Source organism: Aethalodelphis obliquidens, unplaced genomic scaffold, assembly GCF_003676395.1.
Source record: "Aethalodelphis obliquidens isolate GAN/ISIS:26980383/991018 unplaced genomic scaffold, ASM367639v1 scaffold10, whole genome shotgun sequence".
Lineage (NCBI taxonomy): Eukaryota > Metazoa > Chordata > Mammalia > Artiodactyla > Delphinidae > Aethalodelphis > Aethalodelphis obliquidens.
The window spans coordinates 7366804-7380227 of record NW_020837954.1 but is presented as its reverse complement, the minus strand read 5'-3'; the positions used below and the strand labels follow the sequence as shown (position 1 = coordinate 7380227).

At 35.7% G+C, this 13424-nt stretch overlaps 1 protein-coding gene across 13 annotated transcripts in view; it reads right to left on the bottom strand.

Moving 5' to 3' along the window:
- The window catches only part of G2E3 (G2/M-phase specific E3 ubiquitin protein ligase), a 66344-nt gene that overhangs the window by 24095 nt on the left and 28825 nt on the right, over window positions 1-13424 (bottom strand). For 10 of the 13 annotated variants that reach the window (XR_003433591.1, XR_003433590.1, XM_027110977.1 and 7 more), the window contains 5 exons: window positions 11151-11252; window positions 8390-8514; window positions 7201-7366; window positions 3107-3213; window positions 2311-2427 (listed from right to left, as the gene is read on the bottom strand). Coding sequence is in view for 11 of the 13 variants with exons in the window: in XM_027110977.1 (XP_026966778.1) it covers window positions 2311-2427; window positions 3107-3213; window positions 7201-7366; window positions 8390-8514; window positions 11151-11252 (617 nt within the window). In the remaining 2 variants the exon portion in view is untranslated. Of the gene's footprint in view, window positions 1-2310; window positions 2428-3106; window positions 3214-7200; window positions 7367-8389; window positions 8515-11150; window positions 11253-11375; window positions 11395-13424 lie in introns of those variants that run through there. The other 3 variants (XM_027110988.1, XM_027110981.1, XM_027110986.1) reach the window with 3 other exon arrangements.

Sequence of the window (13424 nt, the reverse complement as noted above, 5' to 3'; positions counted from 1 at the left end):
CTACTAGAGCTAATCAATGAATTTGCTAAAGTAGCAGGATACAAAATCAATGCACAGAAATCTATGGCATTCCTATACACTAATGATGAAAAATCTGAAAGTGAAATAAAAAAAAAAACTCCTATTTACCATTGCAACAAAAAGAATAAAATATCTAGGAATAAACCCCCCTAAGGTGACAAAAGACCTGTATGCAGAAAATTATAAGACCCTGATGAAAGAAATTAAAGATGATACAAATAGATGGAGAGATATACCATGTTCTTGGACTGGAAGAATCAACATTGTGAAAATGACACTACTCCACAATCTACAGATTCAATGCAATCCCTATCAAACTACCACTGGCATTTTTCACAGAACTAGAACAAAAAATTTCACAATTTATATGGAAACACAAAAGACCCCGAATAGCCAAAGCAATCTTGAGAACGGAAAACGGAGCTGGAGGAATCAGGCTCCCTGACTTCAGTCTATACTACAAAGCTACAGTAATCAAGAGAGTATGGTACTGGCACAAAAACAGAAAGATCAATGAACAGGATAGAAAGCCCAGATATAAACCCACGCACATATGGTCACCTTATCTTTGATAAAGGAGGCAGGAATGTACAGTGGAGAAAGGACAGCCTCTTCAATAAGTGGTGCTGGGAAAACTGGACAGGTACATGTAAAAGTACGAGATTAGAACACTCCCTAACACCATACACAAAAATGAGCTCAAAATGGATTGAAGACCTAAATGTAAGGCCAGAAGCTATCAAACTCTTAGAGGAAAACATAGGCAGAACACTCTATGACATAAATCACAGCAAGATCCTTTTTGACCCACCTCCTAAAGAAATGGAAATAAAAATAAACAAATGGGACCTAATGAAACTTCAAAGCTTTTGCACAGCAAAGGAAACCATAAACAAGACCAAAAGACAGCCCTCAGAATGGGAGAAAATATTTGCAAATGAAGCAAGTGACAAACAATTAATCTCCAAAATTTACAAGTAGCTCATGCAGCTCAATAACAAAAAAACAAACAACCCAATCCAAAAATGGGCAGAAGACCTACATAGACATTTCTCCAAAGAAGATATACAGATTGCCAACAAACACATGAAAGAATGCTCAACATCATTAATCACTAGAGAAATGCAAATCAAAACTACAATGAGATATCATCTCACACCAGTCAGAATGGCCATCATCAAAACATCTAGAAACAGGGCTTCCCTGGTGGCACAGTGGTTGAGAGTCCACCTGCCAATGCAGGGGACACGGGTTCGTGCCCCGGTCCGGGAAGATCCCACATGCTGCGGAGCGGCTGGGCCCGTGAGCCATGGCCGCTGAGCCTGCATGTCCCGAGCCTGTGCTCTGCAACAGGAGAGGTCACAACGGTGAGAGGCCCGTGTACCAAAAAACAAAACAAAACAAAACAAAAAACATCTAGAAACAATAAATGCTGGAGAGGGTGTGGAGAAAAGGGAACACTCTTGCACTGCTGGTGGTAATGTGAATTGGTACAGCCACTATGGAGAACAGTATGGAGGTTCCTTAAAAAACTACAAATAGAACTACCATATGACCCAGCAATCCCACTACTGGGCATATACCCTGAGAAAACCATAGTTCAAAAGAAGTCATGTAGCAAAATGTTCATTGCAGCTCTATTTACAATAGCCAGGAGATGGATGCAACCTAAGTGTCCATCATCGGATGAATGTATAAAGAAGATGTGGCACATATATACAATGGAATATTACCCATCCATAAAAAGAAACGAAATTGCGCTATTTGTAATGAGGTGGATAGACCTAGAGTCTGTCATACAGAGTGAAGTAAGTCAGAAAGAGAAAGACAAATACCATATGCTAACACATATATATGGAATCTAAGAAAAAAAGAAAATGTCATGAAGAACCTAGGGGTAAGATGGGAATAAAGACACAGACCTACTAGAGAATGGACTTGAGGATATGGGGAGGTGGAAGGGTAAGCTGTGACAAAGTGAGAGAGTGGCATGGACATATACACACTACCAAACGTAAAATAGCTAGTGGGAAGCTAGATAGCTAGTGGGAAGCAGCCGCATAGCACAGAGAGATCAGCTCAGTGCTTTGTGACCACCTAGAGGGGTGGGATAGGGAGGGTGGGAGAGACGGAGACGCAAGAGGGAAGAGATATGGGAACATATGTATATGTATAACTGATTCACTTTGTTATAAAGCAGAAACTAACACACCATTGTAAAGCAATTATACTCCAATAAAGATGTTAAAGAAAAAAGGACACTAAGCACAACTGAACTTCCCCATATACCTGTCAGGCACATTATAGTCTCGCCCTTCTTTGCAACGACATCTTCGGACATCACAATGCTCATAGTGCTGCAGAAGCTCTTGATAAGCATTTTCCTCTAATTCCCAAGATGCATCTCTGTAAATGAAGCAAGATATAAAATATACTTTGGCCTAAAATGTTACATAAAAGGACTGATAATGAATCTAAAACTATAAACTCTTCACAAACTTAGGAACAAGGATGAAACTTGTTCTTTTTACGATTAATCATTCACTTCAATATATAAATCCCTTAGTGTCATTTTATCCTACAGTTAATTAGTCTCACAGTGAATTTCAAATGCTAAATGAAAAATTAAGTAGAAATTTTCTGAAACTTACATTTTTCCTAATATTTCACTTCCAATTTTTTGAATTTCAAGTTTAGTACCATATTTCTGGATTCCTCACCTTTAAGTATTAAGAAAATTCTTATACATTTTAAACCACATCTTGATTCTCTCAAATAATTTATACATACCATTTTGAAGCCTATTATACTTGTGTATCAATCAATCAATCAATATTGTACACAAGTGAGGTGTACAATTATTAAGAGACTATAAACAACTAATGAGACATTTAAGTCAGGACCTGGTTCTCAAGAACTAGCAATCTGGGGAGGAGGAGGAAAGGTGGCGGGGACGGTTTTACATTTCCCTGTTTGAAATGGCTGCTTGTCCATGAGTAATTAATCAGACATCAATGATTATTTCCATTGTTATTAAATCCTATATTTAAAACATCTTTTCATCAAAAGGCTAAATGTTACTCACTTTTCAGGAATATGAATTCCCATTCTCAACATCTCTTTCTGAAATATATCACTATTATTGCATACTGTGCACCTAAAGAAAAACATTCCTGCATTTATTGCTTGAACCTATAGTGGAAAATAGAAAATATATGATTAATAATTTAACAGGTTATCAGGTTATGAATAAGATAGCTAACAGAACATGTGTGCTACTTTTCACATATATATTATGGAAACTTATTTTTTATGTTTGTGGTTCATAAACTTTGATAAACTAAGTTACCCTAGTGCTAAAACTTGGGGATATTTCTCCCAATGGGAAAAAAAATTAAGCTAATGAATTGACTGTTCTTTACATCTATCACCAATATGTGTTTCTCAACCCTTTGTATCTAATGTCATTTCTGTTCCCAAATATTGTGTTGTCCATCACTCTCTGTGAATAAAACAGTAAACATCTTTAGTTACTCCATCTAGGAAGGATGTTTAAATAAATGTTACATATAAAGCATCGTTGGTTCTGTTTTTAACTCAATCTCTGTAAGTTTTCTTCCTAAGGGGGAGAAGCATAAAACCTATTCTCACTGCTTCAGCAAATAAAAATACAGAAGCAGCAGAAAGAGAGAGAAAGCGTAGCCAATCACCAGTTTAAAAAGCTAGTAGCACACACTCATTTAATAAATATTTAATCCCTACTATATAGGCGCCAAACACTATGCTAGTACCAAAAATAGAAACATAAAATGACTTAGATCCTATTTCAAGGAATTCTTGTGAGTAGGCATATACTATAAAAGTATTATTATTTTTTAATACATTTATTTATTTATGGCTGCGTTGGGTCTTCGCTGCTGCATGCAGGCTTTCTCTAGTTACAGCGAGTGTGGGCTTCTCTTTGTTGCGGAGCATGGGCTCTAGGCGTGCGGGCTTGAGTAGTTGTGGCACATGGGCTTAGTTGCTCCGCAGCATGTGGGATCTTCCCTCTCTTCCATAGATACTTTTTAAAAAATACTTTTAGGACTTCCCTGGTGGCGCAGGGGTTAAGAATCCGCCTGCCAATGCAGGGAACACGGGTTCGAGCCCTGGTCCGGGAAGATCCCACATGCCGCAGAACAACTAAGCCCGTGTGCTACAACTACTGAGCCTGTGCTCTAGAGCCCACGAGTCACAACTACTGAGCCCGTGTGCCACACTACAGAAGCCTGCGTGCCTAGAGCCCATGCTCTGCAACAAGAGAAGCCACCGCAATGAGAAGCCCACGCACTGCAAAGAAGAGTAGCCCCTGCTCACTGCAACCAGAGAAAGCCCATGCGCAGCAATGAAGATCCAACGCAGCCAAAAATAAATACATAAATTTATTTAAAAATAACTAAACAAATAAATAAAAAGTATATACGGAAGAGAAAGGAAGAAGTACTGAAGTTTATGTAAGAGCCTGACAAAAATGTCACAGGGATGGTACGGTCAAAGTTAAGTATGAAAGGAGTAGGGGTGTGCCAGGAAAATAGGACAAAAGACAATACAAGGAGAGGGAATAGCAAAAGAGTACATGTGATTGGGGAAATAATAATAATATACTTAGAAATTACACGCTGATCATACTGAACTAAGTAATTAAAATAGGTAAATTAAAGTTAGTAGTGTGAAGAATTGACAGAGAATAAGGCATGCAGGAGTTAGTGGCCTCCGGCAAAAGTCTAGTTAAAAAAAAAAAGTGTCTGAAGTGAAATCACAAAGGGTTTAAGGTAGAGGGTAGCAACAAAAAAGGATACACCAAAACTATTAAGCAGATCTGACAGACTTGGAGAATGATTTGTGGATGGTGAAGAAAGAAGTGGACAAAGAGGAATCCAGGTTCAAACAACTAGCAGGTAGCACACACACAACATGTGAGAGGGAAGCAACAAGTTAATGAAATCTCTGCTGAACCTAAAGGATCTTTGAGCAATTGTACACAGATACCAAGATCTTACTAAGTATAGGATATGATACAAGAACTGTCTAGCATGGAGAAAAGAAAAACAGCATAGGACATATGAATGATACCAACAAGACCACAGCAATGATGTGAGAAATCCAAACTGAACAAGAATAGTGACAATTCTCTGCATACAGAGTGAAAAGTCAATTTCTTTGATATTAATCTATAGTCTCTCCTCACAAAATCCCAATGTATATAGCATTTGTAGTGGTCACAAATGAAATTTGCTTAACCACATACAATTCTCATCCTACTGCATAGGTTTGTTCTTCCTTCAACTCTTTTATATTAATGGAGTTCAGAGATTAAAAAAAATTATTTGGGTATTATTATAGCTACCTGAACAGGGTAGACTCCATTTACTATTTCAGTTAAGACTTGTATCAGAGTGGAAAAGCCACTGGAGTTCTTTTAAGGAACAATGACTCAAGAATGAGCTCTGTCCTGGTGTGCTCTAACCAAGTAATAATTGCTTGCTTGTTAATATTTATATCACAGACAGGTGTCCATGGAGCCATGACCTTATATCTGCATAAAGTAGACCTACATTTTTGTTAGTAGTACTACTTCTAGTTTTTAATGACAGAATTAGAAACGTGGTATTTTCGGAGTTCACAAAAAGTCCTATGAATACTAGGTCAAATTTGAGAACCTCTCTCTGTTTCATTATTAATGCATAATGAGGCAAATCTTATTTGTCCTGAAAAATAACATACTATTACAAATTATACAAAGTTAACAAGATGATACATTTGGCAGCAATTACATTCAATTCATTCAAATACAAACCCTGAATTAAGATAAATTACCTTTTAAAGATTCTCACATAATGTGAACTTCTTCCTCAATAGGTAAAGATAGCACTTCATGATGTTTATGAACTGCACGCTAGATCCCTTTACAAACACTTCTTTGTAAGAATGAACAGGATTTCTAATATTTACCCAACAAAATAGGCTCCATCCTGCCACTTTTAACTGATAACTAATAATAACTAACTAATACTAAGAATAAGAGTTCAAGGCTCATACAAAAAAAACCAGGAAGTAATCAAGCTTTACTACTTTGACTACTGTTAGTACTTTTAAGATTTTGTTGAAATATAAGAGGATTTACATCTCCTAACTTAAAAAAAAGAACTTTTGTAGTTAATTTGTAATCAATAATAACATTTCATTTTACTAAGCAATAATAAAAGCCAAGCTTTAAAAAACAGTATAAACTTAAGTAAACCCTGTGTCACTTGGCATTCTATCAACTATAACTGTCTAACAATTGGCACTTTCACACATTTATACTATATATTGGACATTATTAATAACTGGGATCTTTTAAAAATTTTAAATTATCTTCTGAATTGAAGAAACTAAATTGTTTAATGTGTGTTTTATGATATTTCATTTACTTGAAAACTTGTCGTCAGGTTTGACATACAAGGTGGCTCTCAAAGAACTAATATTAGTATCAATTCATTAGATAGTAATCAGTTTACTGTCAAAAAGTTTTGATAGTGTTTACTACAGCTAAAAAAAATAGACCTCTTAACATTAAATTAGCTTACAGTTAATTATTTCACATATCTTGTTTTCTAAGCTTAAATATATAAATGAACTTGGGAATTAAAATTTGTGTATTATTCATTGTGAAATACAAACAAAATCCTTAGGTAAAAACAACAAAATTTTAAAAGTGTAAATATACCTTAAAAGGTAGTATCTAAACTTTTATTAAAACATTAATTGTAGGGCTTCTCTGGTGGTGCAGTGGTTGGGAGTCCGCCTGCCAATGCAGGGGACACAGGTTTGTGCCCCGGTCCGGGAGGGTCCCGCGTGCCGCGGAGCGGCTGCGCCCGTGGGCCATTGGCCACTGAGCCTGCGCGTCCGGAGCCTGTTGCTCCGCGGCGGGAGAGGCCACAGCAGTGAGAGGCCCGCGTACCGCAAAAAAAAAAACCAAACAAACATTAATTGTACACTTCAATAGGGTGAATTTTATATGTAAAATTTGATTCAATAAAGCTGTTTTAAAAAGTTACAAGTAGTAAGAGCTAAAATACACATCAATTTTTTCTAATTTAAAATTCAAATTAGCAAGCAACAAATTTTATACCAGAAAAAGCTGACAAAACATCTTACCTGTAAACAGTCTCTATGGAACCAAGCATTCTTACAACAAGGACTTCGTAATATGCTGTAAGTTGGAATAGGCTCAATAAATTCCAAGCAAATGGTGCATGGTAAGGAGTCTCTATAATTATTAGATGTAATTATCTGAACAGGTCGATGGTTCCAACAAAATGACCTAAAAATGTATATTATTTTAAAACATCTAATAAATTATACAGCACAACTAGACTAGCTTTACAATTCATATTTATAAGGGAAAATTCATTTGTCTCTCTCGTAATTAACCTACAACAGACTGGAACAACGGCACTATAAATCAGTCTCATAATCTATAACTAAGGAGAGCTGAATTTTCAAAATGTGAACCTTTTGCTGGTGAGATTTACTTCACAGAATTTCAGTAACTAATATTATGTTGAGAATCCTACGTAATACTGTTAGCAACAGAGTATACACACCATTGTACTCAACCTTGCACAAAATCAAAGGAAGGAACTTAAACTTAAAAATAATATATTAATAATATAACAAGTAAAATGCAAATAATAACTTATTCTTAACCCACTAAATGTATTTCCATTTGTATTTTCTAAACTGCAATTCTCATAGAAAACAATCCATTAAATAGGTCAAGAGCACAAAGACTAAAAGAAATAAAACACTCATGATACCAAATACCAAAATTCATAAAATCTCGATGTTTAGAGCTAAAGTCAAGAAGCAAATATTTTTAGGGGCATCCCAGGGCATAATATTTATTTTTTGGACTCCACCAAATTTACATGCCTTCACTTTACTCAATGAGAAACACATATGTCCCTGTGAAAAAAAAGTAAACTATTAAATCTAAAGAATGACATAAAATCTAGAATTATGTAAGCTGGAAATTTTCACTGAATATGAGTATATTAACAGTTCCATATTACATTCTAGAGCTGAAAGCTAGAGATGAATATTAATCATTAAGCCCATTACAGATATTGCAATTCTCCAGACTCTGCAAATAGAAATGATCATAAAGGAGGGGGAGAGAAATTATATATATATGTACACACACCCACACACACATATCTAAAGTATACATAAAACCTCAATGCAGCTTTGAAAAGAAATTTGACAAAGGAATTATATAATTGGGAGATCCACTTTCCATTTTTCTTTTACATTTTCTTTCATATTCAATAGTTAATTAACTCACGCAAAATTGCCAGTGAACTGGAAAATACATTCTCTCTGAAGTCCGCATGGGAAATGATAACTTCGTTTACATCGGGGTGTGACACATCCAATTGAAGCACCGGTTTTCTTGCAAATACAGCATTTCTAAAAGCAAGTATAAAAATAGGAGTTATAACACGTACAAAACTTGAGTACTATAGATAAGACCGAGGTATAAATGAATATTCTTTGTGGAGAGTCTGAAAATTATTTTCATCATACAACAGCTGTGAAGATAGTATATTAAAGAAATTTCCTGAAAAAACCTGTTCTACCCAGAAACAATCTAAAGGGACTAAAGATTCACTCCCATAACAATTTCTGGTAAAGGAAACACCTCTAACCAGAGAAGCTTCATTTCCTTCGTATCTGCTAAAATATTTTAAACGGAAGGGTTTGTAAACATAATGGTTATACATGAAAGTGTCATTCAAATTTCAATAGAAAACACATAGTTAGGAAATATTTATTAAGGACAACAGCAAAACAATACTAAAAACCAATCTGTAAAATATTGGCTAGGATCACTCTATCCTAACCAAATGAAAAAGTGTTAGATACCCACAGTAGGTTAAGTAGTGATTCCCTCAAAAGATATGTTCAAGTCCTAATTCCTGGTACCTTTGAATGTGACCTTATTTGGAAACAAGATCTTTGTAGATACTTGATTTACAAGTATCTACAAAGCTATCTTTAGTTTACAAGTATCTTGAAAGCTAAAGATTTCAAGATGAGTTCATCTTGGATTTAGAGTGGTCCCTCAATCAAAAGGCTGGTGTCCTTATAAGTAAAAGGAGAGGGAGATTTAAGAGACACACACAGGGGGAGGCCACATGAAGATGGAAGCAGAGATTGGAGTTATGCTGCCACAAACCAAGGAATGCCAAAGGTTGCCAAGCAGGCATCAGAAGTTCGAAGAGAAGCATGGAACAGATTATCCCTCAGAGCTTCCAGAAAGAATCAATCCCTTTAACAGCTTGATTTGGAACGTTCAGTCTCCAGAATTGTGAGAGAATAAATTTCTGTTTCAAGCAACCCAGTTTGTGGTAATCTATTACAGCAGCCCTAGCAAACAAATACAATACCACTGCCACTAACTTAAATATAACGGTGGTATATAAACAGAAAGACTATTAGATGAATCAATCATTAGTACAATACAGAACAGTACCTAAAATATCTTGGAACCCTTGAGATGACAACTATAATGGCCACTGATGGAGAGATTATACTGCTGACCCGTCAAACAACACCAGGTTGTATACTTTGCCAACCTGAGGTTCTCCCTGTAAACTGACGTATGGAATTCTACTGTAAGGTCACAAATACAGACACCTCTTCAGTATCAAGATATTCTCAAAGGTTCACAATATACTCAGAGAGGTTACAGATGTCTTAAGAAAACATTTCCAAACTGCAAGGGGACCTATACAGGTCATGTTTCATGACAAGTTCACTATCACCAGAAGATTGAGAAATTTTGATACTAATACTTCCACATGGCCCTTAGATAAATGCCACTGTTAACCTTTTTCCCAAGGTTTTCCCTTGTACCCTAGAACCTCTATTTTACCGTTAACTCCTCTGCATCTTCAACATCTTTAAAAATAATTGCTTCCATTTCTTTGTCTCAACTAAAAGAAAGGTCTCTGCATGCTTCCCTTATAGAATCTCTTGAATGAAGCTGCTTATTTTTCCAGCCTCCTTAATTTCCAGACTTGGCAAGGAGTGGGAGTGGGATATGGATAGAGGCAGGAAGGAGGACAAGCAGAACATTATTTTAGTTCTGTGTGGCAGACTGTAGGCCACTACTCTATCAGACTTAAAAAGATATGGTCCTTTGAACCTAATGACATCTACTCTCTGCCATCTAATAATTTCCTGGTCAGTTCTCCACCTCCAGACTTTGGCACCTTTCTCTGTATTTTAATTCTTGCTGTCATTCTAAATGACTTCTGCACTGATGGGACAACCTTTCTTTGACTTCCTCAACTAAAATGTGTCAATGCACTTCATCATCACTCCAGTGTAATGAAGAATCCTCTCATCACCCCAAACTGCTCCACCATGGAAATCATCAATTCCATTATCACATTCTCTGAACAGAAACCCCTGTACTTCCAATCTTCTCATTCTCTTAACTCTCATTATTTCTACTCAGGCCACACGGAGACCTACAGTCTGTTCATTGCATAACATAGTAAGCTATCACACAAAAGATTCACAAATTATAACTGAATGAATAAGGAGTTAAGGTTTAGAATATCTATCTTGGAGAACAAAAGGCATGGAACACAAGAACACCATGTCACAGAAGAGCCACAAGAGATGTTGAGATCATAAATTATTAGTCTGTATAGTTGTGTAATTTCCATGTCAATCTTTCATTCCAACCCAACAAATGAGATATAAGAATGAAAGTTAATAGTTGGGTTGCCTCAGGATTGGAGGTCTGAAGAACAGCTGAGTGGAAGTATGGTCATAATTCTGATGGTAAGAGTGGATGAAATGATGGGTAAGTCAGAAGAAGATAAGGAAGTGAAATCAGTATCGTCACATATCTTATCCAGGGTTGGTTTAGCAAAATGTTCTTCTAAAATTTACTGTATTTGACAAAAATAAGCATTGGAACATAAAAACAATATCTTACAGATTTCTAGTAGAGAAAGTGATAGAATAGACTTCCTTAGTATTGACAATATTTATGGTATTAGGTGTAATGAGTAAAATAATTTACTTACCAGTTTCGAAGCCCTAGTCACTTCTTTCCTGATATCTTCTATTAGAAAACCATAAACTCCTTCTTCTTCTTTACCCCTCTGCCAAATTCCACTTGACATCAACTATGAATATATTCTCAATTAGAAAATAAACTCTAAGAAACTAGTTTGGAATAAAAAATATATACCTATAATATTCCAATAAAAAATGGGCATAAAACAATTCAAATTTTAAGTATCTCTTACCTATAATAGTTATTTTTCATGGTCAAAGTAAGAGGCTACTCACATTCTTTGATTTGGAAGACACTGTATATTAACAGTTCATGTAACCAAACTGGTTTCTAAAAAGTATTACAGAAAATAACAGAAAAAGAAAGGAAGAAAAACAACAAAAAACACTTATAATCAAGCTTTAGGGGAAAAAAAGTGGCATATACCTAAAGGCGTATATGTAATAATAAGGAATACTATGGAGATAATTATCAGTGATATTTTAGGTTAACTTTAAATCTCGCTGGATTCTGAATCATAGAAGACATATTTATAGGGAATCTACTGAATTGTAGTTAATGCAAATGAATTTTAAAAAATCTGTTTTAACTTTAATTTAAATATGTTAAAGGAACATGAATCAAGAAAAAGCATGAGACTGTGAATAAGAAATCCTGACTTTGCAAACCAGGCTCTGTGTCCAACTTTCTGAAAGCCTAGGCAAGTAATTTAATGTTTCTGACATTAAACACAAAAATAAAAACAATAGACTAGGTTGTTTCCAAGTCTCTTTCAGCTCTAACATTCCATTACCATTTATAACATTACTATACTTTCGTGTTCACAATGAAACAGAATCTTTTAAGTGTTGAGCCTAGGGTCAGTATGTTTCAGGATTACTATACTCATTAATAAAATAAAGAATATAAGGGAAATTTTGATATGACCAACTTAAGCATATTAAATAACTCCAACATACTTCAGATTTGTGATCAGAGTTTTATTTTAATCAGTATAATATATCCTTAAAAAAACCCAAAAGTGATATATGTTACTTAAGAATTATGAAAAAATAACCCACTGACTAATAAAATAGTTGTCTTAACTCTACTACATAAAAAGTAAAACACACTCTTTAGAAAAATGAAAAGGTTTTCTTTTGTGATGCAGACTATAAGGCTCTAACTTACAAATATGTTTGGAATGTCAACTTCATGGTCCCTTAAATCTTGGTACAAAGTAAGTAGGTTCCTAGACCAGTCTACAAATTTTAGAGAAACACCAAGAATTTATGTTAGATGATTTCTCAAGGAAACATCTAAAGAGTTTTAACATGGATGCTGTTGTGGGTATAAAAATATGTCCACAAATTTGTTGATACTCCTTCCTTAAAGTGGTGGGAACTAATTCCTTCCCCTTAAGTGTGGGCTAGAATTAACGACTCACCTCTAACAGAATAAAGCAAAAGTAACAGTGGTATGCAACTGTAAAAACTAGGTCATATGGTTCCATCTTGGTGTATATCTATCCCTCTGTCTCTCTCTTTTATCACTTCCTCTGGGAGAAGGCAGATGCCATGCTGTGAGCAGCCCTATAGCCCAGGAAGTACGGAACTGAGACCTTCTGCCAACAGTTAGGAGGAACTGAGGCCAAAAGCCACGTGAGTGAGCCATTGGAGATGGATACTCCAGCCCAGTCAAGCTTTCAGATGACTGAACCATGGCTGACATCTCAATTGCATCCTCATGAGAGACCCTGAGCCAGAACCACCCAGCTCACCCAATACCAGATTCCTGTCCTTCAGAAACCATTTGAGAACAGAAATAGTCACAGATGTCGAAAACAATCTTATGGTTACCAAGGGGGAAGTGGGGGGGAGGGAGGGATAAATTGGGAGATTGGGATTGACACATACACACTACTATATATAAAATAGATAATAAGAACCTACCACATAGCACAGAGAACTGTACTCAATAATCTGTAATGACCTATATGGGAAAAGAATCTAAAAAAGAGTGAATGTATGTATTCACTGTATAACTGATTCACTTTGCTGTACAGCAGAAACTAACACAACATTGTAAATCAACTATACTCCAATAAAAATTAATTTAAAAAAAGAAACCATTTGAGACAATAAATGTTGCTTAAGCTGCTAAATTTCAGGATAAATAGTTAAGCAGCAATATATAACTAATACAAGTGCCAAGAAATGCTGCATGTGCTCATGCAACCTTAGCATGCTAAGGCAGTGATGGTGCCACTAATATCTTAAGGCAGATTCAGTGAGGTGAGAAG